Here is a 24873-nt window from a genome sequence, read left to right as displayed (position 1 = left end):
AGAATCCTATGTTTTTCCTATTCCTCCGTTTTTTCATTCCTGTGATTCAAAGGGGCCCTTAGTGTTGGACTCATTTTGTTTTTTTCATCATCTCAAACATAGAGACGTAGACAAAAATACTTGCTATATGTATGTGATTTATTAGATGTGATATTAGTAATTTTCAAGCAATTCAAAACGAAATACAAGCACTATATTTTTTTCTTTTGATATTATTTTGTCGACTTCAATTGGGAACTTTTAGTAGAAGTTGATGGAGATATATTGTTGTTGTTGAAGCGCAAAGGAAACAATGCAAGAGAAGAGTATTTGGGACTTGTAGCCTAGAAGACTACAGAAGTCTGTGCTCTCAAAAGTTTTTTTTTTTCATATGACCTTTTTTTTTTTACCTTAGTAGAATCCAAGATTTATCTCCAAGGTAAGCATGCCACGTGGTCCAATCATTTTGAGGGCAAGGCGCCGGCTTGAGAATGTTAGCTTTCAATTTCCCTGCAAACCGGACGTCCCTGTCGATGATGCAGTGTTTTACATCGTTTTGGCCTTTGGCTTTGGACTTTGGCCCTGTTTAGATACCACTAACAAATTTTACACACTGTCACATCAAATATTTGAACACCTACATAAAGTATATTAAATATAGTCTAAAAAAATACTCTCTCTGTCCTAAAATATAAGGAATTTTGGAGGGATGTGACACTTTACAGTACTACGAATCTGGACATGTATTTTTATCCATATTCCTAGTACTAGAAAGTGTCATGTCCCTTCAAAATCCCTTGTGTTTTGGGACAGAGAGAGTAACTAATTGCACAGATTGCGACTAATTTGCGAGACGAATCTTTTGAGCCTAATTGCTCCATGATTTGACAATGTGGTGCTACAGTAAATATGTATTAATGACAGATTTATTAAGCTTAATAAATTCGTCTCGCGGTTTACTGACGGATTATGGATTATATAATTAGTTTTTTATTAGTATTCAAACACCTCATACGATATCTTATATAATATCTGATGTGACACTTTAAAATTTTACACATCCCTAAATCTAAACACCCCTTTATTGTGGAAGAATTGAGTGGCTGCCAAATGAGTCATCCTTTGCCGATGATATCTTCGTCAAATTAACCACCTTGTGGCAATGGACATGTTGCAACCAAACTCAGTACGTGCCTGCGTACGAAGCGACCTAGATTTTGACATGGCGGGGCAGCAGGAGCAACCGGAGATGGCGCCGCCTCCGCCGCGGCGGCGCGTCGTGTGCGTCACCGGCGTCGGCGGGTTCGTCGGCTCGTGGCTCGTCGAGCTCCTCCTCTCCCGCGGCTACGCCGTCCATGCCACGGTCCGTGACCCAGGTATATGTATAAGCTGTTCATCTCTTGCTCATTTTTTTTTCTCTTTTCCCAATCTTTGTACTGCATCTTTCTCGTCGGTTTCGGGGTTTCCTAGAGCGGTAACGGTGCAAAATGGAGAAAAAATGGACAAATTTTATCAAGTTATAATTTTTTTAAGAAAAGTTAGTTGATATGTCTGCCCCTGTTCTGCTGCTATACTGCTGCAGCTGCTGACTCTATTGCAGTCACGTTGGCTACTTACAGCCGTCAAATCAAGTTTGATGCCGAGATCAATCGCTACAGTAATTCCAATAAAGTAACTCGGTGATTTTTCGCTGTTTGCTAGTGTAGCAATGGCAAAACACTGTAGCACTACTCACAATTCACTGTTCCCCTCTGCCATTTACCCCCTGATGCGAACCCACCAAACAGACCCTCTAGTGGTCCAATATGAAATAAAGGTAAAAATACCCGGTCCAAAGTGAAAACATTGGTTCTAAGGTGGTCCAAAGCGAAACATCGATAATAAAAGGTGGTCCAAATAAAATTAACTCTATAATTAAAATGGCAGAGCTGCCCGTTCCCTCAGAAAACAGAACTCATCTTTAGGTGCTCATTTTTCTTGTTCCCCTTTTGGATTGTGTTTCTCTTTTTCTTGTTTCAGACGATCCCAAGAACGCGTTTCTGAAGCAACTGGAGAATGCTCCGGAGAATCTGCAACTGTTCAAGGCCGACGTGCTCGACTGCGGCTCACTGACGGCGGCGTTCGCCGGCTGCGAGGGTGTCTTCCATCTGGCCACTCCGGTGCCGGAAGAAAAGATCGTTGATCCACAGGCAAGTAATCTATCTCAACAACCCAAAATCCTCTCGTGTTTTTGTCCCTCTGCAATCTGCATCTCTGCTTATCTTGTGTGCTAAACACGAGTATATATTCAGAAGGAGATGATGGCTCCTACCGTGGAAGGCACCAGAAATGTACTCGAGGCTTGCTCAGCTGCGAGCGTTCAGAAACTCGTCGTGGCCTCCTCCATTGCTACTGTTTGCCTTAACCCGAGCTGGCCTCAAGATATGCCGAAAGATGAGACTTCCTGGTCAGACAAGAAGCTCTGCATTGAAAATGAGGTTAGAAATCGCCAAATTAAGCACCAGGCATCCATGATCCATCCCAGAACACATGTTAACACCAGTGATTGCAACTTCGGTTCGAAATTTTTGTAATTTTGGACCCCACCGGCAAATCTATGTATGAACCGAAATTTTTTTTCAGTGCTACCTAAATCACCCAAATCGAAAGTGTAAACCCTGGTTAACACGTGAATGTGCACCTGAAATTGTTTAGATGTATCTAATCCTTTTATCCATGTAGTACTAATTAGTTCTTCAGCTCTTTTTATTTTGTGAGAAGCATTAAATAATTAAGTACTCCATCCGTTTCACAATGTAAGTCATTCTAGCATTCCTCACATTCATATTAATATTCTAGGCATACATCAATATGAATGTGGGGAATGCTAGAATGACTTACATTGTAAAACGGAGGAAGTACTTCTTGCTTCTTTGGACTAATATACTACTCTTCACTTGGTGTGTTGGCACTTGGCAGGATTGGTACTCTGTTGCCAAAATCGAAGCTGAAGAGATGGCCCTGGAATACGGAAAGAAAAATGGGCTTCATGTACTTACGATTTGTCCTGGAATTGTTTTTGGCCCAATGTTGCAGACAGTGGAAATCAACACAAGCAGCAAAGTGCTCCTCTATATGATTAAGGGTTCACCATTTTAATTCTTTGTTCTTTACAGATGATTGGACATATTATGGTCAAATATGTAAAGAGGGGCGAATTAAACTTTTATATGTTGCAAACTAAAAAATAGAAGATACTGAAATTTTAGAGAAATTGTAGTTTGAAAATTCATGGAACGCAAAATCCATAACTCCATAATCTCCATAGGACAGATTCTTATACATGATAGTTTCTATAGCATTCCCTCCCCGCTGCTAACTATTTCATCCGTTTTAAATTATTTATCGTTTTATCTTTATCATGAGTCAAACATTTTTAACTTTAATCATAATTTTTTAGAAATTTATATAGTTTAAAAATATCATAATATTTATGTATTTAGATTCACCATAAGAAATACTTTCATAATACATAATTTTATATGCTGAAAACTATATAAACTTCTAAAGAAAATAATCATCAAAGTTAAAAATATTTGACTTTGGACATAGCTAAAACGACAAATAATTTAAACGGGGAAGCACCAAGGATCTAAGAGCAAGTATAAATACTTCAACCTTCCAAGTTGATTTTAAATCTTGGACTTTGGTTTTAAGATTAATTAGTTTGATTGGAATGCAGGAGGCGACGGCCCTCACGTTATGAACAACAAATTCTGGCCCATGGTAGATGTCCGTGATGTTGCTGATGCTTTACTTCTAGCATACCACAAGGCAGGGCCATCTGCGCGGTGCTTATGCACTCTAGAACAGATGGACCTGAAACATTTATTGGATCTGATGAAGAACATGTACCCTAACTACAATTATGCAGACAAGTAAGTGAAATCTCCTTATCATTGTGATCAGCATCATCCTATATATAATACCAGAGTTAGTCTCAACTCTCAAGGGTGTTTTGTGCAATTGTGCTCACGACATGAACAAGATTAGTTTGAGCAGCAGCTTTGTTGTTTGACAGGATGGTTGATGTGGATTACAAGGTCGAAGTGACGTCAGAGAAACTGAAGAATCTGGGCTGGAACCCAAGGAAACGGGAGGAGACACTTGCGGACAGCATCGAGTTCTTTGAGAAGGCAGGCCTTCTAGATGGGCGACCTTGCCGGCTTCCCTATTTCGCTGTCCAGGAATGAACTGAAGATGGCCTTGGTCCCAATTCTCAGCTAATTAATCTTCCCCATTTACTAGTATGGATGCACCTTGTAAAAAAAAGTTAATGCATGTTTTTTTTATGTATCTTGTACTGATACTTAGGAGGCCGGTATCATGTATACTTACAAAAAGTTGATCATAGCTACAGTTAATACCGATTTTTCTTTCATGCAGCCATGTCATATTAACAGTCCCATTAATTGCCCTAATAAATCAAAGCTAAAGTTAAAATTTAACTTTTCAAATTTAATTTGAAGTTAATTTTAAGATATTTTTAATGTGGTTTCTTTTTTACATTGATCTTTAAGTCATTAAAAACATATATATAAAAGTTTTACCTATAAATTAATGTTTATTCGTAATAAACCATTTTGACTTATCAGAGAATATGAGTACCCGATGAGACCTAAATTATAACAACCGTTGGATGCTACTTTTGCATCTGGCTGTAATTGGCATGTACTGAATCACCAAGTTGCGGGCTTGCGGCTATCTTTAAGCCCTATCACCGTCAGTGGCAAGGTTTGCACCCCGGCGTCGTATCCTGCCCAGAAGCATCATTGATTAATCCACCTTAAGATATATCGGGCAGCATTCTTGGATAATATATTATGACTCTCTCATGAAAAAAAAATCTAGAAAAAGATGTGACCCTTTCATAACAAATCTGGATAAAGTGTTGTTTAAATTCGTTGTACTAGGAAGAGACAATCCAAAACGATCCCCTAGATTGTCTTTATTTTTTTATGGAGAGAGTATGTGTGAGGGAGGTGAAGTCTGGGAGCCTATGGGTGTTCATCTGTTTGGAGACGGAGGTAAGCGGTACGTTTGTGGGTCTATCATAGATTTTGGTGATGATCGGTCACACATAGTGACGATCGACCCAGTGCCATTTCTTTTCTCTGTTATATGTGTAGGCACCATTAGTGTGGTGATGGGGAATATATCATTTAAATTAACAAATTCCCAATGAAATATTATATGCAGATACTATTTAGGACAACTACAAATGTGTGATGAGAACAAGGAACTAATATATACTGCATGCCGGAAGCTAGAGACAATTAATGGTCATACAGACATTTGTCAACTTCAGATGGAGGTTTACAAATAGACTTGAATAAATGTTTATCTATTTTGTGTTGGTATTATTATTTCTTGTATAGTCCTTGATGTTTTTTATGCTCTCCGTTCAGTGAATTATGTAATAAGTTGCTGTAACTTGTTTGAAGTAAAGACCGAAAATCTTTTCATCATCTAAAAATTAAAACAATTGACAAGATAGATTAATATTTGATATATCACTTTACAACATGTAAATTCAAATTAAACTCTAGCTAGTATGTGTATATTCACATACATATGAGTATTTTGTTTTTTTTGCAATATAAGGATGTTAAATTTATACGTGTATATTTAATTTGTGAAGTGATATATCACATATTAATTATCTTATTAGAACTTATTTAAATTTTCATAATTATTTAGATGACATATGTACAGCAAGAAAGAAGGGAACATCTTCTGCAAGGATAAAAGCTTTTTTTTTCCCCCACGATGGTGTGCTCTTTTTTTCTTGATTATAACCTTCCGGGGTAGTTTTATATATCCTTTTTATGCCATATCCATATGAAAGATCGCATCGTGCAAATTGGACATCCTTGTGGATGTACATTGTTTATGGCCAATTGGACATCCGTGTCCTGGTGGCATTGGACTTGAAACAAATTCTGTGGCTGCAAATTAGAAATGTCCTAGTCGATGATGTGTGTACATTCGTACACTTCATATACCCCCGTGGCGATGGACTTTGTTGCAACCAAATTCTGTGGCTGCGTGCGTACGAAGGGGCTTCGATTCCAATCTGATCAGAGCGGCAAAGTTCAACCGGAGATGCCGCCGCGGCGCGTGTGCGTCACCGGCGCCGGCGGGTTCATCGGCTCGTGGCTCGTCAAGCTCCTCCTCTCCCGCGGCTACTTCGTCCACGGCACCGTCCGCAACCCAGGTTTGCTGCATCTTGCTTTAAACTAGGAAGTATATCATCTTGGTGTGATTAATTAGATGTGTTTTTCTTTTTAATCTCCTCTTGTTTTGCTGTTCCAGATGATCCCAAGAACGCGTTTCTGAAGCAGCTAGAGAATGCCACGGAGAATCTGCAGCTGTTCAAGGCCGACGTGCTCGACGGCGGCTCGCTGACGGCGGCGTTCGCCGGCTGCGAGGGCGTCTTCCATCCGGCCACTCCGGTGCCGGAAGAACAGATGGTTGATCCAGAGGCAAGTATATATCTATGCACACACCATCTGAACAACCAGAAACCTCTCGTGATTTTGCTTTCTGCAAATCTGCATATCTCTGCTGCTGCTGCTGATGATGATGATGATTCTAAACACGATTTCGAATTCAGAAGGAGATGATGGCTCCTGCTGTGAAAGGCACCAGGAATGTGCTGGAGGCTTGCTCTGCCGCAGGTGTTCAGAAACTCGTCGTGGTCTCCTCCATTGCTGCTGTATTCTTTAACCCGAGCTGGCCTCATGACAGGCCAAAAGATGAGACTTCTTGGTCAGACAAGAAGCTCTGCATGGAAACTGAGGTCAGAAATTAATTTGCCAGATTAAGCAACTTAAGGCATCCATCAAATGATCAAATCCCCATGTTAACACATCAATGTCACCTGAAATTCTTTAGTTAGACATGTCCAGTCCTCTCTTCATGTCACCTTCATCATACTCTCTTCTCTTCTTCGTAATTATAAGTCATTTTGATATTTTTCTTAGTTAAGCTTTGTTAAGTTTGATCAAATTTATAGAAAAATTTAGCAATACTTAAAACACCAAATTAGTTTCATTAAATCTATCATTGGATGTATTTTGATAATATGTTTGTTTTGTGTTAAAAATTATAGCATAGTTTCTTATAAATTTGATCGAGCGTTGTTACAGTACAGCGGTTGGTACCGGTACTGCCCGGTACCAAAATCCTGGCCGTTGGATCTGGCCCGATCCAACGGCTGGTAGAGTTTGGTACCGGGCGGTACCAATTCTGTCCCTGTGTAGTACCACGCGGAGAACTGAGGTGGAAGGGCAAAAACGTAACTTTGCGTATAATAACCGGATCGGGAGGGATGGACGGGCAACTCGAACCCTAGAAGCGCTGGGATTCTCGATCGATTGACGCCGCCGCCGCCTCCTGGATCGACGCCGCCGACTCTTGGAGGTGAACTCAGCTGTCGCCACCGCTGCCGCCGGGAACGACGACATCGACGCTCCCGCCTCCAGGAAGGACGACATCGACGCTGCCACCGCCGCCGGGAATGACGAGTTCGCTGCTGCCGTCGACTGCTTCAACGTCGCCGCCGCTACCGCCGCGGGGAAGGACGGCATCGACGCCGCTGCCGCCGGGAAGGACGACATCGACGCCGCCGCCACTGGGAACGACGAGTTCGCTACTGCCGCCGCTTGCTTCAACGCCGCTGCAGCCGGGAAGGACGAGTTCGATGCCGCCGCCGCGGCCTGCTTCAACGCATGCCAGAATCCGCCGCTCGCCGCCACTTGATTGCTTCAACGCATGGCTGGCGCCACTCTCTTCCGATCCTACCCATGCCGGAACGAACGGCAGATGCGTACCGAGCGGTACAATTTGCTGGACCATAAAAAATCTTAATTTGATCAAACTTAAATAAGTTTGAGTAAAAAAAAATCAAAACGACTCATAATATGTAAAGGGTGTATTTGTTTTTTGGGAGCATTATTAATCAGTTCTTAATTAGGACTAATACTCTCTTGCCAAAACTACATGTGTTTTTTGGCGAGCATTAATTAATCAGTTCTCTACATGTGTTGGCAGAACTGGTACTCTCTTGCCAAAACTGAAGGTGAAGAGATGGCCCTAGAATACGGAAACAAGAATGGTCTGCATGTTGTTACGGTTTGCCCTGGAATTGTTTTTGGCCCAATGTTGCAGACTGTGCAACTCAACACTACCACCAAAGCTCTCCTCTATATCATCCAAGGTTGCATGATTCTCGTTTTTTTTTTCTACTGATAGTAGAACTCATAAATCAGTAATCAAGATTATTTTCGTTGATGATAATACTAGTAGTAGAATACGACTAACAAACATAACAATGCAGGAGGCCATGGCCCTGATACAATGAACAACAAATTCTTGTCCATGGTGGATGTCCGTGATGTCGCTGATGCTCTACTTCTAGCATATGAAGAGGCAGGGCCATCTGAGCGATACATCTGCGCACTAGAACAAATGGACCTGAAGGATTTGTTGAGTTTGATGAAGACCATGTACCCTAACTACAATTATGTAGACAAGTAAGTCATTATCTAAAGAAAATGTACAAAAGTAGGTGCAATATTCCTATATATGGCTGTGTCAACATCAACCTATTATTCCAGAGCTTATCTTAATTTGTACTGGTGTTTTCTACTGCAAACATGAACACGGTTAATTTGAACAGCTCATCTATTGTTCGACAGAATGGTTGATTTGGATTACAAGGCCGAAGTGACATCGGAGAAACTGAAGAATCTGGGCTGGAAACCAAGGAAACGGGAGGAGACATTCGCGGACAGCATCGAGTTCTTCGAGAAGGCAGGCCTTCTGGATGGACAACCTTTCCGGCTTCCCTATCTCTACCGTATGGCTGCCTAGGAATGAACTGAAAATATGTGTAATAATAAGTTGGCATCAGGCCGATTATCAGCTACTTCCTCCGTTTCATAATATAAGTCTTTCTAGCATTGTCCACATTAATATAGATGTTAATGAATCTAGGCATATATATGTCTAGATTCATTAACATCTATACGAATATGAGCAATGCTAGAAAGTCTTACATTATAAAACGGAGGGACTAATTAATACATCCTCTGTTTCACATTATTTTTTTATTTTGAATAAATTAATATATAGATTCACGTATGTGCTTTGTATATTTGTCTAAAATTCATATAAATACTAGTGAATTTAGATGAGGGATGAAGAGACCAGAACATAAGTGTTATATCACTCACCACTAGCTAGCACTACTCCTTTTTAAAGAAGTATAGATGGTACATCCACCAACTCTACTTATTGTGGGAAGGAAAAAAAAAAGACAACTCACTAGAGAGCTCACATATTAGTAACAAATTTATGTAATAACGGGCTAATGATATTTTTTATTAATTAAAATCCCGTTGCAACGTGCAGGTAATATCCTAACGTTTAAAAAATAAGAATGCAGCGTGCATGTTTTTTACGTACTAGCAATATCAAATGGGGCTGGATTAGGCATTCCTATACTATCTACTATGTTTCCTTAGTAACTCCCCTAGTTCAGGATGGGAACGATGAAGATGCAAGCCCTGATAATACAGCATATTAATGAATTACATAAAATCAAACTATGTAATTGGCAACCGATGTTTATTGAGAAAATGACCAATGTTGGCACAAACGGTAGGAGAAGGGGAGACGGCACCCCTCGTGTGGGAGGGGACAGGGGAAAGGCAAAGCAGCAATGCGGCGAAGAAACTAGCGGCATCGGCCAAGCATGAGTATAGGACGAGATGCATTTGTTTGTGCCAAATGCCTCGCCTTATCCTGTCATCCATCAATACGACCTCACATTCATCCATCCCTTATCTTACAATGATAAATGACAGTCTTACCCTTTCACCTCCCCTTCATTATGGAACATCACTTAGGCCTTGTTTAGCTAATGGGATAGGGAAATGATTTCCCACCCATCAGAAGACATCTTTAAATCATAATCATCCATTCTCCCTCTTTCCATTATCCAATCTCAATCCCACCCCCATTTCCCATTATCCAAACACATCCTCAAGGAATTAAGTGGTACTCCGTACCTCAATGTACATACCTTTGCCAACTGTTGAATCCAAAGCAACAAATGACCACGATTTTTTACCTCCTCAGCCTACTAGACTGTAAGAAAACCCATTTTTTATACATGTATTATGCATGAGTATGATGGCCAAACAAATAATTTAGGCATGAATGTGAGGTTCTATGAAACATTTTTCTCTAAAACTTGGGGTTTCTTAAACCAGGTTACAAAACCTAGAGTTTTGTGTCACAAATGCCCCAAAACAGTAAAAACCTATGGTTTGTTGAAATTTGCATCAGAAACACCCTGACTTCTCCAGAGTTGCTGGCGACTGCCGATTGACTTCATGCTCCACTCACCACCACATTTTTTTTTCCCCAAATCCGAACGGAAACAACCACCTATCTATCTCATAAACGCGCCAAAGCAGATAAAATACGGTTTGCGATGATTTCTAGGGAGGAATTTACTTGGCCGGCCGGGATCCGGTCATGGTTTTCTTGTCGACTTGCGCATTAGAGATTAGTGGTGTGGTTTTCTTATCGATTTGTGCATTGGACACCATCAGGTCGGCCGGCGCCATTGGAGGAGGAACATGGCGGCGATGGCGTCGCCGCCGCCGACGACGAGAGTGTGCGTCACCGGCGCCGGCGGGTTCATCGGCTCGTGGCTCGTCAAGCTCCTCCTCTCCCGTGGCTACGCCGTGCACGCCACCCTCCGCGACCCGTGTAAATCAAAGCTGCTACCCATTCCGATCGATTCGCGTGTATATACATCGTCGTTGCTGTGATTGAGCTGAGGGAATTTGGTTGTGTGCTGCTGTGTTTTGTGGTTCAGGTGATCCCAAGAACGCTCATCTGAAGCAGCTGGACGGGGCGTCGGAGATGCTGAGCCTGTTCAAGGCCGACGTGCTCGACGCCGGCGAGCTGTCCGCCGCCATTGCCGGCTGCGAGGGGGTTTTCCATGTCGCCTCTCCCGTGCCCGGAGACAAGATCGTCGATCCTGAGGTAAAGATCCCATCATTCATCATCATCACCCCTGTGCTTCAGTTCAGGCTTTCAATTAAAGTGTAGTAGGATCAGTAAATTAGTGTAAGAAGACTATTAATAATTGTGTTAATTTAAAATTAATTTTCTATAGCATTTGAAATGGCATTAACTCCAAAAGAATCAAAATTACTGTCAAGACTTGTCTGCCCAATCTGCTCACTTCCTTTTAGAAGGTTTTTTTTTTTTTTTTTTTTTTTTTTTTCGCTTTCCACTTCCTTTTAGAAGTTGACTGCCATAAGCCACTGGCAGACTGGCTCACTGTTTATATTGATGTCCTGCTAACTGTTTGAGCACCAGTGATTCTTCATGGTTTAATCATAACATATCAGTGCAAATATCCAAATCATGCAGTTAGAAGTAATGGCTCCTGCTGTAAAGGGAACACTGAATGTTCTTGAAGTTTGTTCGTCGTCTAAGAAGGTTCAGAAAGTTGTGGTGGTGTCATCTACTGCTGCAGTTCATTACAACCCCAATTGGCCTCCAGGTAAGCCCAAAGATGAGAGCTGCTGGTCGGACAGAAAGATATGCATGGAGAAGAAGGTTAGTAATGTCAGAAATTAGAGCTTCATGTTGTTGCTACAACAGAACATTTGTTTTCTTATTTTACTGAGGGAGGAACTAAAGTTCATCATTTTACAAATTTTTTTTTTGAAATTTTCATTTTTACAATTTCTGTGTTTCAGGAGTGGTATAGTGCTTCCAAGGTTATCGCTGAAAAGATGGCTTTGGAATATGCAGAGAAAAAAGGTCTAAACGTTGTTACAGTCTGCCCTTGTTTAGTTTTTGGTCCACAGTTGCAACCAACTGTCAATACCAGCAATGAACTCCTCATCTATATAACAAAAGGTTTCCACATTATCTCTCCATTTGTTACTGTTTACTCTGAGGATTACCACTTACCAGATGAAAATTGTTTCATGCCCTTAATTGGGAAGTTTTCTGTTTTTGTGCACCACTTTATTTTATACAATTCATCCTTTTGACAGCAAGTTCAGACTTCAGACTGAAACATTTTCCTTGCCTCTGTTCAAACTGCGACAAATTTCATTTCAGGAGGTCCAAACGTAATGAGGAACATGTTGTTGCACATAGTAGATGTCCGTGATGTGGCTGAAGCTTTGATTCTGATATACGAGAAACCAGAATCATCTGGCAGATATCTTTGCGCACCGTATCACATCAGCCCAAAGGCTACTGTGGAGTTTCTCAAGAACATTTACCCCAACTACAATTATGTAAAGTGGTAGGTCTCTGATCACTTCTGCTAATATCGTACTCCCTCCGTTTCATATTATAAGTCATTTGAATTTTTTCTTAGTTAAAAGTTTGTATAAAATATATAGTAATATTTTACATAAAATAAACATATTATCAAAATATATATTCAATGTTAAATTTAATGAAACTAATTTTAATGTTATAGATTTTGCTAATTTTTTCTATAAACTTAGTTAAACCTAAAGAATTTTGACTAGAGAAAATATCAAACGATTTATACTATGAAATGGAGGGAATACTCCTGAGTTGCATTGGCATGGCTGTTTTTAAGAAACTTTCTTTGCTTATGCAGTAGTGCTGAAGTGAATGGCAAGACTGAAATATTTACACCAATTTCGTCAGAGAAATTGAAGAGCCTGGGCTGGAAGCCAAGGAAATTGGAGGAGACACTCACAGACAGCATTGAGTACTATGAAAAGACAGGAATTTTGCAGGATGCTGGTGGAAGACCTTGCGTTCTGCCTTACCTTTTTCACTTTCTTGTTGAGAACTGAGCACTTCAGGAGCTGTGTTTTCTCTGTATGCTTGAGACACTAGCACTGAATATGTGTGTGTGGGAATAACACAAAAGGCCTATCTTGGCACGACATATAACTTCCATCAATCCTTCAGTTCTGCGGTGACAGTATATCTTTCAGTACAAAGTAACGTGTTGTCGCCAATTAAGCTTATCCTGTTGTGCTCCTATGCTAAATGCGTACACCTTTCATCTCATAAAAAATAAACTTCTGGTTACTAATTTGAACATAAATTATATCTAGATTTGTAGCTAGAAGTTTTTTTCTTTTTAATAAAGAAAGTATTCACCTCTGAACATTGTCTGCTGGTTGAGATTGTCATTTTGTGTGTAATTTTGACTGAAAAAATATTACTTTGACAGTTGGTCCTCTATAAACCATCCTGCCTTCATTGGAAACTGTTACTTTTTTTCACTTATTTATGTTAAAATCCTTTTCTTGTGTTTCTCAATAATGCTTTTTTTCTGTGTGCAGTAAAATAGTGGTTTTGAAACTTTTCCATGTCTCCAAATTCCATAGAAACAAATATAACATTTATTATTACCTTTGTTTCATATTGTAATTTGTTGTGACTTTTTTTTTCTAAATCAAACTTTTTTTTAGTTTTGATCAAGTGTATAGAAAAATGAGTAAAGTGCATTGGCGGTCCTTAAACTTGTAGGGTTGTGTCATATAGATCCCTAAACTCTCAGAATGTATATCCAGGTCCCATAACTTGTCAAAGTGTATCATCTAGATCCCAAATTGACACATCCCCTCTAGAATCCTACGTGGCGCTAATGTGGCAATGCCACGTGGACGTGACGTGTCCTTTTCTCTTTTTTTCTTCTTTTCTTTTTCTTTTTCTTCTCATTCTTCTTTTTTCCCTTTCTTCTGCACGGGTCACAGAGGAAGGGGAAAAAAGAGAAGAAAAAAAAGAAAAAGGAAAAAAATTAAATGGGTCCTATTTGTCAGTCAAAATAATGTCACGTCGTGTCCGTGTGGCATGCCACGTCAACGCCACGTAGGATCCTGAAGGGGTTGTGGCGATTTGGGACCTAGATGACATACTATGACAAGTTCTTTAAAAGTTTAGGGACCGTCCGTACACTTTACTCAAAATGAGTATAATGATACTTTTAACACAAAACAAAAGAAACTATCATAATATGTTTAATGTTAGATATAGTGAAACTAAGTTAGTGCTATAAATATTACTATAAACTCAATTAAACTTTTAAGAATTTTGACTTGAAAAAATCAAAATGGCTTATAATATAAAACGGTGGGAGTGCTACGTTTTACCTAATCCTATGTACACGTTTCTACTCGTTAGATGTTGTAGTACTAGAAACTCAGCGTGCCAATGATATAGCTTGTGCATATCTTTTTCATATGTTATTAATAATTAGGAGTTATAGAAAATATTTTAAATTTTATCTTTTTTGTTAATACTATTTAGGGTTCTTTTGTTGTGTAAAATTATAGTTGAATTTTCTATTGAATGATAAAATATGTGATTATATTTGTAACAGTGTTATAGGTTTTGTTTGCAAATGTATAGAAATCTTGCTATAAACAAATACTAGAATTTAGGACTTCTTTGGTACAACTCTAGATCTAAAATTTTTAGATTTGGGTATTCGCAGCTCCACAAATCTATAGATTTGGATCTATGATTGAGTTCATAATATTTGGATAAGTCATTTTGTTTCTATTTTAGATTAAATTTAAAATTTTAAACCACTATAATTTAACATACAAATTTCAAATATGTCGTGTATCTAAGATCTAAAACTGTACCAAACAAAACCTCAGTACCGGTATCTATGCCGTACAGGGGTGGATCTACAGTATAATCATCGGTGTCAGGTGACACCGACAACTTTTGGCAAAAGCTATAGCAAAACTGTTTATCCATATACTATAACATCATGTTCTAAGCATAATTAGCATATTATGACACCGATAGACACGTTATAACACCAACGAACTAATTTTCTGGATCCGCCACTGATGCCGTAACAAAATCTATATTTGATGGTACCATAGTCTCACCAGCTCCACTGATAATTGCTCCTCTATTGAAAATAATTTAAGACCCCATCGATTCTTCTAAATTGGGAATTCCCATTGTTGGTTTGCAATTATCTCCTTTGTGTGTACGATAGATCGAGTGATGTATCATAGTGGCCCAATTCTCCTTTTCTATTGTTTTTCTTGACAGATCTTTTTTTCTTTCTCCATCAAGCCGAGTGTGGGAGTCTGGAGATGGTTTGGCAAAGTGACCACATCTCGGTGCCATTTTTCTCTCAATAAATCCCGATATTTATTTGCAAAATGAAAGGCACCACGTTGCCCGATCAAAACTTGCAAACACTGTCAGCATTAGAGCAGGTGCAATAGCAGACTATAAGTCAGCTATAAACACATACTTTCTCCGTCAAAAATAAAAATAAATCTAGGACTGGATGTGACACATTAATTCTAGTACAATATGTTACATCCACATTCTAGTACACATTCTAGGCATGTCCATATTCGTAGTACTAGAATATGTAACATTTAGTACTAAGTTGGTTTTTTATGGGACGGAGGGAGTATTGAGAGGATAAATGAAGAGAGATAAGAGCATCAAGTAGTCAGCTGAATGTAACATCCTGAAAATTTACTGTTTTCTAATTATGCATCATGCCGATTCTTATGTTCTTAATAACCTTTTTAAACCTAGGAAAATATAATTAGAGAGACCTCCAAAAATTAACTTGCGTAGAATCTCTCTTTGCTATTTAAAATATTTCGTGGTTTTTATTCTAAAAATTGATCTTATTAAACCGAGGTATTTACTTTGATATGATTTTGCACCTTAAACCTTCTTTTGTAAAATTCCTCTATTTCAATTCAATTAAAAACCCTTTTATGAATTATGGTCCAAGAAACCTTCCTATATTACCCTTGAACCTAAACCACCGAAATTCTGTTTCTATTGGAATTAATTGTTAACCCATCCTTTGATCTTAAACCTATCCTTTGATTCTCGATCAAAATATCCAAATTCCTCCTTTTGATCTAGCCGCCAATTTAATTCATGTGGCTTGATTTTCTTTTCGGCACAAGAATAATATTATTATAAATATTGTGAATAATTGCTCTTGTGCTAAGAAAATAGATTTTATCCTTCTCATTCAAACTTTCTATTAGCCACAAAATATTTCTCTAAACCCATACCACCCATTGTGGGGGATAAAATCCTATTTATTTTCTCTCTTTATTTTATTACCATACTCCTAGAAATATATTCAAATTTAGAGCCATATTATTTATGGTGTTGAATTCCTATTTGAGTGCTTCCAAATAAATTCCCTTAAACTCCACCTCTAAAAATATTGCACTCAAATAAACTAGAAAATATCTCTTTTAGAGATTATATCCAAATATAATTTCCTTTCAATTTTTCCAATTCAAATTCTATTAAAAATTCACAACACAATTCTTTTGGGCCGGAATTCCCTCCTCAGCCCACCTTCCTTCTCAGCCCAACCAACACAAGTCCATATTGCTTCCCTCCTTCTTCCTCCTGTGGGCGCGTATGCCGGCCACAGTGCCGCTGCCGTCCACAGTATGCACGCCGCCGCCGCCAACTTGTGCCAACGGCGACGCCGTGCCGTGTTCGTCCTCCTCCGCCGCCCAAATCCGTCGCAGCCGGCCACGTCTTTCCGTTGCCGTCGCCCAGCCAATCGCGAATGGGAGCCGGCGCCGTACTCTATTCCTCCACGCCGCCGTAGCCATATCCTCCTTCGCCTCCTCCTCTGTGAACCGCCATCGGCAACCGACCTTCACACCCTATAAAAGGACGACGAGGCCGCCCTTTTCCTACACACCCATCCGAGCTCTCTCTCTCCTCCCATGGCCGATCGTCGACACCGTCGGTCGATCTCCCCATCCATAGCTCCTCCTCCCCTCTCCTCGCACCACCGGCTTTGCCTCCTTCCGGCGAGTCCATTTCACCCTTTTCCCCCTTCTCTTCCACCTTGAATCAACCCATATCTACTAAACCGTAGATCCGATTCCGATGAAACTTGACCTAAATTTATCCAAATTCAAAATCTACATTTTGATACCAAATTTTCTATTTTAAGATTTTATTTGAATTTCCTTAATTTATTCAAATTCTATTTGAATAAATATTTGATTTAAACTTATATATGCCTTTCAAATATTTCCTTTTATTTTCAAAATACCCCTCTAGCCACTAAAAGCTGCCGGTTAGAACTTTACACCTTCTATGTGGACGTCAGTGCGATCTACTGGTCCCGACGTTGAACAGTTAGTTGTAAAGCCCGACAAAACCTAAACCTAAGGTCGAAGTGCTGCTCCTGACACCTTACTCCTTAATGCGCATAATGGTTGGAGCTTCACTATTTCCTCGATTTCCATAACACTTCCACGAAACCTACACCCACCTCCTATTCCTCTAGCCGATATGCTGTCTATCGACACCGGCTAGAAAAGATATCAAATCTAGTCGTTATGCTCCAGCAACAACTAGCAACCAAACCCTAGCCAATACCTTCCTAGTTAATTCCAGTCATCACCCAAATTCCAAACTCGCATATCCACCACTTACCTAGAATTTATATATATAATATAGAGTTAGCTGATATGTTACCCTACTCCACATTCAACTCAAATATAACCAAACCCTAGGTATTATACTACCTAAACCTACCACTAGCCATATACCAACTAAACCAGTTCAATTATCCAATATACATTCTATCCCCTCACCAGTCAAAGTCTTCACATAAAGTATAAGCAACCTTAGTTGCTTAAACCCCTCTCCACCTTAGCCTCCGATCTATACATGAAATATTAGCTTATACCTTATAGAAGAGATAGATTATATCCTAAACCCTAGCCCTCCTAACCGTTTTTCTCTTTCTTGCTATTTTATGGCGTTTATTGAATTTGGTTCTTCCTCTTCTTCAGTAGAGTCTATTATATTTGGATGATAACCTGTGGTATTTCGAGCATCGGATAATCAGGTTGCCTATCTCGGATTTATTTGCGCTGGAGCAAGGCAAGTTATTATTCCTCTCCTTTGAGCATAAATGCCCTATATTCTATATCTTTATTCTATGCATTAGTCATTCATGATTTCGAATGCATAACCTGAACATAGCAAACCAGATATGCTAGCTTTTGCTTAGCCCTGCCTAGTTAGACTGCATAAAATATAATGAACTTAGATTGGAACAGTATGGTAGAAAATAGTTGATTTCCGGGTGGCTAGTACTGTTTCAACCGACATAAGACTGCCCAAATACTTATGAAGAACGAACGGGTACAACCACAGCTCTAAGTGTGGGTATAGATCTAGTATTATGTTATTAACAAGGTGGTACCTATATATAGTGGTTCTTTTTAAGTCCTCGCGCAAGAGGAAAACTTATACCGAGCAGGGCAATATTGTGATATTTACCGAGGCGTAGGTAAATATTTGTTTGAGATAATTTATGATGACTAGTCTGTTTGTGAACCCTAATTGCGATGACATGGTGTCATACAATCAGTCCTCTCTAAATACCCCGGGAACGCCAGAACTCCTCTCGCTGCTGATAACGTCACGTTCAGAGCGTATGGGGACTAGAGTTCATAGAACAGGTACCACAATTGTTAGTAATCTAATACTAGGCCATGATGAAACTGATGATTATCAGCAAGTCGTGGGCTGTGGGTAAAGCGTACATTTACTGCAATAAAGTATAAATGAATCTATGTGAATAGCCGTACTCACGGATTGAGTATGGAGACTCATATTGTATTTGGTTAGAAACTTAATTCCAAACTTTATTAAATAATGTTGCATCTAAAACATTACAGGCTTTCTTCCTCTATATTCTCAGCCTTCTGCAAGTAAACTTAATTCTACTCATATATTACCATTCCATTCATTCATTATTGATTAATATAATAGCTTGCTGAGTACGTTGTACTCACCCTTGCTTTAACCCCCTTTTTCAGAGTCCATTTGATGTTCTTGCCGAAGCCGGGAGTTCAATCATATAAGTTAATCTCATTCTAACTTAGTTCTCAAGCATATATTAGATAGATGGTTTAAGTCTATAGCAAAACATTAGAGTTGGCTCATCCTATAGCTTCTACTGTAATAGTTAGCCACAATCCTGTAAATATCCTATTATTTTATAATTACATCACCTTTGGAGCCTTGTCAAAATGTATGCAATGAAGATCCAGATTGTTGAACCTGTATCAATCTACTGATCCAGGGCTTGATACAGTCTAAACATGTCGGTTACCGAATCATTAGTTTTAGGACCCAACACTGAACCACAGACTACAAGATATAATATGCGTATGACATGTGGGGCAAGGTACTATTTGTGTAGCATATGTTTATATGTAACTATTATATAAATTGGCTATTAAATTGTCTATAAATGATTTAGAGCTAGTAGTTGGCTATACTATTAAACTTGCTCTTAGAATATACTTTCTCCATCCAAAAATCTAAGACTTATTTCTTTTTTCACCAAGACTAAAGAGCAATTAATTTATTCACCATGATAAAACTAATGAACATGAAAACCATTAAGTACTAAACTGACTTTTTGGTTCCAATAAAAAAAATATTTTTTTTATTTAGATTTTTGGAAAAATCAAAAGGATGAAACAAGTGATAGACTTTTGGATGGATGGAGTACGGCACACCATCAGCCGCCCATCAATTATTAGTAATCTGCTCATCGTGGCGGCTGCGCGCGAGTTTCCTAATCTAGTCATCTGCCGAGTAAACAAACGCTTGCACAGTTGCAGCAGTGGACTTAATTTGCTGCAGCCTGCAGCCGACGCTGCATACGGAGGTGCAGTGGTGGCAACCGGAGATGACGCCTCCTCCGCCGCCGCCGCGGCGCCTCGTGTGCGTCACCGGCGCCGGCGGGTTCATCGGCTCGTGGCTCGTCAAGCTCCTCCTCTCCCGCGGCTACGCCGTCCACGCCACCGTCCGCGACCCACGTATTCTTGATTTCTTGTTCTGTTCTTCTTGTCAGTTACAGTAGCACCTTGTGCTGCGTCTTCTTATATGTGGTTTAATTTCTTTATCCATTTTCTTGTTCCAGATGATCCCAAGAACGCGTTTCTGAAGCAGCTGGAGAACGCCCCGGAGAACCTGCGCCTGTTCAAGGCCGACGTGCTCGACGGCGGCTCGCTGACGGCGGCGTTCGCCGGCTGCGAGGGCGTCTTCCATCCGGCCACTCCGGTGCCTGAAGAAAAGACGGTTGATCCGGAGGCAAGTATCTATTCATAGACACAAACACACACATTGTCTGAACATTCAACTCTTCTGCAATCTGCAATTTTGCTGATACTGCAATATCTGCTAAACACGGTTATATATTCAGAAGGAGATGCTGGATCCTGCTGTGAAAGGCACCAGAAATGTGCTCGAGGCTTGCTCTGCTGCGGGTGTTCAGAAACTCGTCGTGGTCTCATCCATCGGTGCTGTTTGCTTTAACCCGAGCTTGCCTCGAGACAGGATCATAGATGAGACTTGCTGGTCAGACAAGAAGTCATGCAAGGAAAATGAGGTCAGCAATTGCCAATCTTTTCTCCATCCAATAGTATTTCCTTAATCATTAGTTCGTTTAAAAATTTTCTAGGAAGTACTAGCTAAGAACAATTTATTTGTTGAGAATTATGTTGCCAAACTTAATTAAGAATAGGCATATAGCAAGAGGAGAAGTAGAGTTCTGCAGCTAACAGAAAGAAGGTAAAAAATACAGTCCGCTTAGTTACAGCTTAACACTTCAGAGTTCAGAAAACTGCAAAAAGAAAAAAAATACTCTTTAGTCCTGCATTGACTAAAGCAAACAGGATTAATTAAGCTCCTTCACTACTAGGGTAGCTAGGATTAATTTATGAACCTCCCCAATTCTTCTGTTGGCAGAACTGGTACTGTCTTGCCAAGACAGAAGCTGAAGAGATGGCCCTGGAATATTCAGAGAAAAATGGGCTGCATGTCATCACAGTTTGCCCTGCCCTTGTTCTTGGGCCACTGTTGCAGACTGTGCTACTCAGCACCAGCAGCAAAGTTCTCCTCTATGTCATGAAAGGTTCACCTCACCCTCTAATGCACTATAGTCTCTGCAGTTTTTGTTTGTTCTGGTGGCTGGTGCACTGATTCCATCAGTTTTGGTTGCAATCCAGGAGGCCCTGATGCAATAGGCAACACATTCTTTCCCATAGTCGATGTCCGCGATGTCGCCGATGCTTTACTTCTGGTGTACGACAAGGCAGGGCCATCTGAGCGATACATCTGTTCTCAAGAACAAATGGACACGAAAGATTTTTTGGATTTGATGAAGAGCATGTACCCTAACTACAGCTACACATTCAAGTAATTTCCATCCTATCATTGTACCACTACCATCGTCAACTAATTAGCAACTAATTATTCATGTCAGAGAAACTGAAATGACATCAGGTTCGTTGCATCAGCATCACAAGATGAACACAATTATTTTTTGCAGAGTGGTTGATGTGGATACGAGGGTTGGATTGACATCAGAGAAGCTGAAGAAGCTGGGCTGGAAGCCTAGGAAACTCGAGGAGACGCTTGTCGACAGCGTTGAATCCCACGAGAAGGCAGGCTTAGTAGATGACGAACCTTGCCGGCTTCCCTATCTTTACCGTGTACCAGATGCTCAGGAGTGAACAGCCGCGGCGCTGTCTTGCTGCTACTGTTCTTGATCTAATTGTCACTGAAAAGAAAAATGTTTCCAATAATACTGTAATAGATGGGGGATCAGGTGTTCCTGTCCAGTGTCCACATTATCATCTGCTCTGTTCCATTAATGAATTGATTCAGCCTGTGATCAATGACACAGTTTACGCCTGGCAAAAATTGAATACTCCTGTAATGTAATTTTTTAATCCACCCTGCGCCCGATTAAGCAATGTTTGATGCTAGTAGCAGAGCAGCAGCAACGGACTTTTGTAGTTTTTTTTTTTTTTTAGAGAAGGATGGACTTTTAGTTTCCTGTTGCAGCCGAAGCGGCATATATACGGAGGGCATCTGTTGGCGGCAGGCAGGGCAGGACGGATCGGGAGGGAGACGAGACGACCACCGGAGATGACGACGTCGACGTCTCCGCCGCGGCGGCGCGTCGTGTGCGTCACGGTGCCGGCGGGTTCGTCGGCTCGTGGATCTGTGTTTTGAACGGTGTTTCCTCACCTGTGGTCATGCCATAACCTGTTGGCACTTGCCCCATGTTACCCTTGTTGCAAGGTCGTTCTCCAAGCTCTTCAAAGTGCATTGTTGATAGTCCACATCCCATTCCAAACTAACACATCCCACAGGTTCGGACCGCTGAGAAACGTAATACCCTACTCCTATGCTTGATTGATCGACTAAGGAATATAGGCGCTTGAAACACAGAACTAAGCGTGAGTTAGCCAAGGAATTGATCCCCCCTCACCAGGCCTGGACTTCCTTTTATATCTCAAGGGGCTGCCATATGGGCCTAGAAGTCTGTCTAGGGGTGAGAGAGGACACTCTTTACATTAAATGCCTTTTTTTTAGCTTGACTTGGAAGCTACACGCACGGGCGCCGCAGTATGGGGCCCATCAAATCTAACCGGCTGGCATGAGGGACACTCGTTTCATTCATCATTTAATGGGTGAAGACTTTTGGGTCCTTGCGCCAGGAAACGAAAACCTTGCTCTAACCGGGCAGACGAATCGACTCCGGCTGATGATGAGGGGCTAAAAACCCTCTCATCATCACGATGTGACAGGGATGCCTGACATGCAACCAGGCGCACTACCCTGGTCCCATCGGTCATTCAACCGGTCACAGACCGGTTAGGCGCACCACGCGCCGCACTTAATGCGGCGTGGCGCGCTCGCTCATGCCGCTTAAATGCGGTTAGGTGGGCGTTGGGGACGCCCACCTAACCCTGCACATGCGGCGTCATACAGAGGGGGTCGGGGCAACCCGACCTTTAGGCATGGAGGGGACGGCTGCCTCCTTACCTCGGGCCCGACCCTCCTTCGAGGGAGTGCCACGTGGTTACCGGGGGAGCCTCCTCCATACGGTCCTGATACCCCCGCACCTATATCACCGACATTGTTCTTTGTTTGTTTCGCATGTTCTTTGTTTCAGATGATCCCAGGGACGCGTTTCTTAAGCAACTGGACATGGATCCGGGGAACCTGCACCTGTTCAAGGCCGACGAGCTCGACGGCGACGCTATGACAGTGGCGTTTGCCGGCTGCAAGGGGGTCTTCCATATCGGCACTCCGGTGCCAAAATACGAGAGGGTTGATCCACAAGCAATAGGTGTCACTGATATGTGAACCCTGTTATGTTTTATTTTTGAATGAATTGACAAGCTGCCAATTTCATTGAAAAGAGCAGGAGTAAACTTTACAAGTGTGAAAAAAAATCAAGGCTCAGGACCTTCGGTCAGAGCAATTAAAAAGAAAGCCAACTACCATGATCTCTCGCGCTTGTCAAGGACCACGATTCGGCCTCCTCTTTGATTTTAGCCAGAAGCCTACCCATCGATAGCTCCTTTTGCTGAAAGGTTTTGCGGTTCCTTTCATTCCAGATTTCCCAGGCTACCAAAAGCGTTATTGTGCGCAGGGCTTTCTTTGGAGCGTCTTTTGTATTTGCGGTAGCCTCCCACTGCTCCGACACCGTCGAAGCTTGGTGCCACAGGCTAGGGTTCAGTGAACCCCGATATGTGTAACGTGCGTTATTGACATGTGGGTCACTAGGTCTTGGTCTGGTGCAAGACTCACGTGTCAGTTACACCTACTGCATATGCAGCAATAGAGAGGATACGTGTCCGGCAAGTTTATATTTGTGCAATCACTCTTCTACTATTCTAAAATCTTACAATCTAGCTGTAGCTGGTGATCATATATACATGCAGGAGGAGATGATGGTTCCTGCTGTGAAAAGCACCACCAATGTGCAAGTGTGGTGTGGGATCCTCTATAATACTACATGTGTATGTAGTAGGTACGTGTCACTTATATGTGAACCCTGATATGTGTAACGTGTGCCATTGACATGTGGGTCACTAGGTCTGGGTCTGGTGCAAGCATGACTCAGATGTCAGTTATACCAAATGGTGGCTTTCCTCCTCCCCTCCCCCACCCCCATCGGCAGTGCCGCTGCTCCCGCTCCCCCTCCGCCACAGCTCATGGCGTCCTACCCCCGGCCAGCGGAGCTCCTTCCCCGGCGGGCAGTGCCCTCACCCTCATCTCCGGAAGTGGCTTGGTGACAACATCCTCCTCGTGGCACACGGCGTCACGCCCCGCCAGCCGCGACAGCCTCAGGGCAGCGGCCTGCTTGGCCTCCGATGAGCAATGGCCCCAGTGATTTAGTTCTTGTGATTTAATTTTTTTGAATGATTTTGATTCATTGTTGTTGAATTTATGATTTTGTGATCCAGTTTCTTTCGTTTCCGTGCATATTTCTTGGCTCAGATGGATCGGATTTGATCTCCTGTACGTGCGTACGGGACGGGAGTGACGAGATCTCTCCGGACTGACGAACCAAAAATTTGGGAGGGACGGATCGCACACAGAAGAGTAAAAGAAATCATGCGTACGGTCGAAAATTATGTGACAAAAGGAAAGTGTTAAGATAATAATAAAAATACTAATCATATTTTTTTAAATAAAGACAGACTATCAAGAGCTGGACACAGAAACCTAAACTATAGTTATATTGGGACGGCGGAGGTAGTAAACGGTATCAGGTCGCCCAATCAAAGCTCGCAAGCACTGTCAGCATTAGAATATAAGATTTGTTCAGCACTCAGCACACTACCAGCCGCCCTTCAATTATTAGATCAAGTTTAATAATATAGCCCTCTACTAGCTCCAAAATTTAAAACATCATCTATAGTCAATTTAATAACTCGCTCATACAATAGTTAG

At 41.2% G+C, this 24873-nt stretch overlaps 4 protein-coding genes across 6 annotated transcripts; all 4 read left to right on the top strand.

Annotated features, from left to right (window-relative positions):
- Positions 1-1095: 1095 nt before the first annotated feature.
- Positions 1096-4399, top strand: LOC127784283 (cinnamoyl-CoA reductase 1-like). The gene is made up of 6 exons (XM_052311482.1): positions 1096-1355; positions 1999-2168; positions 2271-2456; positions 2938-3103; positions 3701-3896; positions 4040-4399. Exons 1-6 carry the CDS (start codon positions 1142-1144, stop codon positions 4209-4211), a joined length of 1104 nt encoding a protein of 367 aa, XP_052167442.1. The 5' UTR covers positions 1096-1141; the 3' UTR covers positions 4212-4399.
- A 1644-nt stretch (positions 4400-6043) lies between these two features.
- Positions 6044-9165, top strand: LOC127784288 (cinnamoyl-CoA reductase 1-like). Its single transcript, XM_052311488.1, has 6 exons — positions 6044-6235; positions 6334-6503; positions 6635-6820; positions 8074-8239; positions 8360-8555; positions 8721-9165. The coding sequence occupies exons 1-6, from the start codon at positions 6124-6126 to the stop codon at positions 8893-8895; spliced, it is 1005 nt and encodes a 334-aa protein (XP_052167448.1). The 5' UTR covers positions 6044-6123; the 3' UTR covers positions 8896-9165.
- Positions 9166-10368: 1203 nt separating this feature from the next.
- On the top strand, positions 10369-13030 carry LOC127784284 (cinnamoyl-CoA reductase 1-like). Of its 3 annotated transcripts, none has more exons than XM_052311484.1 (6): positions 10369-10803; positions 10913-11082; positions 11476-11664; positions 11808-11871; positions 12178-12367; positions 12695-13030. In XM_052311484.1, the coding sequence occupies exons 1-6, from the start codon at positions 10671-10673 to the stop codon at positions 12894-12896; spliced, it is 948 nt and encodes a 315-aa protein (XP_052167444.1). In that variant the 5' UTR covers positions 10369-10670; the 3' UTR covers positions 12897-13030. The 3 variants fall into 3 exon arrangements, with proteins under 3 accessions (XP_052167444.1, XP_052167445.1, XP_052167443.1); XM_052311485.1 differs by having other exon boundaries at positions 11808-11970; positions 12745-12843; XM_052311483.1 differs by having other exon boundaries at positions 10372-10803; positions 11808-11970.
- Positions 13031-19670: 6640 nt separating this feature from the next.
- Positions 19671-21855, top strand: LOC127784287 (cinnamoyl-CoA reductase 1-like). The gene is made up of 6 exons (XM_052311487.1): positions 19671-19934; positions 20039-20208; positions 20321-20506; positions 20866-21031; positions 21126-21315; positions 21449-21855. The coding sequence occupies exons 1-6, from the start codon at positions 19805-19807 to the stop codon at positions 21630-21632; spliced, it is 1026 nt and encodes a 341-aa protein (XP_052167447.1). The 5' UTR covers positions 19671-19804; the 3' UTR covers positions 21633-21855.
- The last annotated feature ends 3018 nt before the right edge of the window (positions 21856-24873 follow it).

This window comes from Oryza glaberrima, chromosome 9 (assembly GCF_000147395.1).
Source record: "Oryza glaberrima chromosome 9, OglaRS2, whole genome shotgun sequence".
In the NCBI taxonomy this organism is placed as follows: Eukaryota; Viridiplantae; Streptophyta; class Magnoliopsida; order Poales; family Poaceae; genus Oryza; species Oryza glaberrima.
The sequence above is the reverse complement of the archived record's forward strand: the minus strand, read 5'-3'. Positions and strand labels throughout refer to the sequence as shown.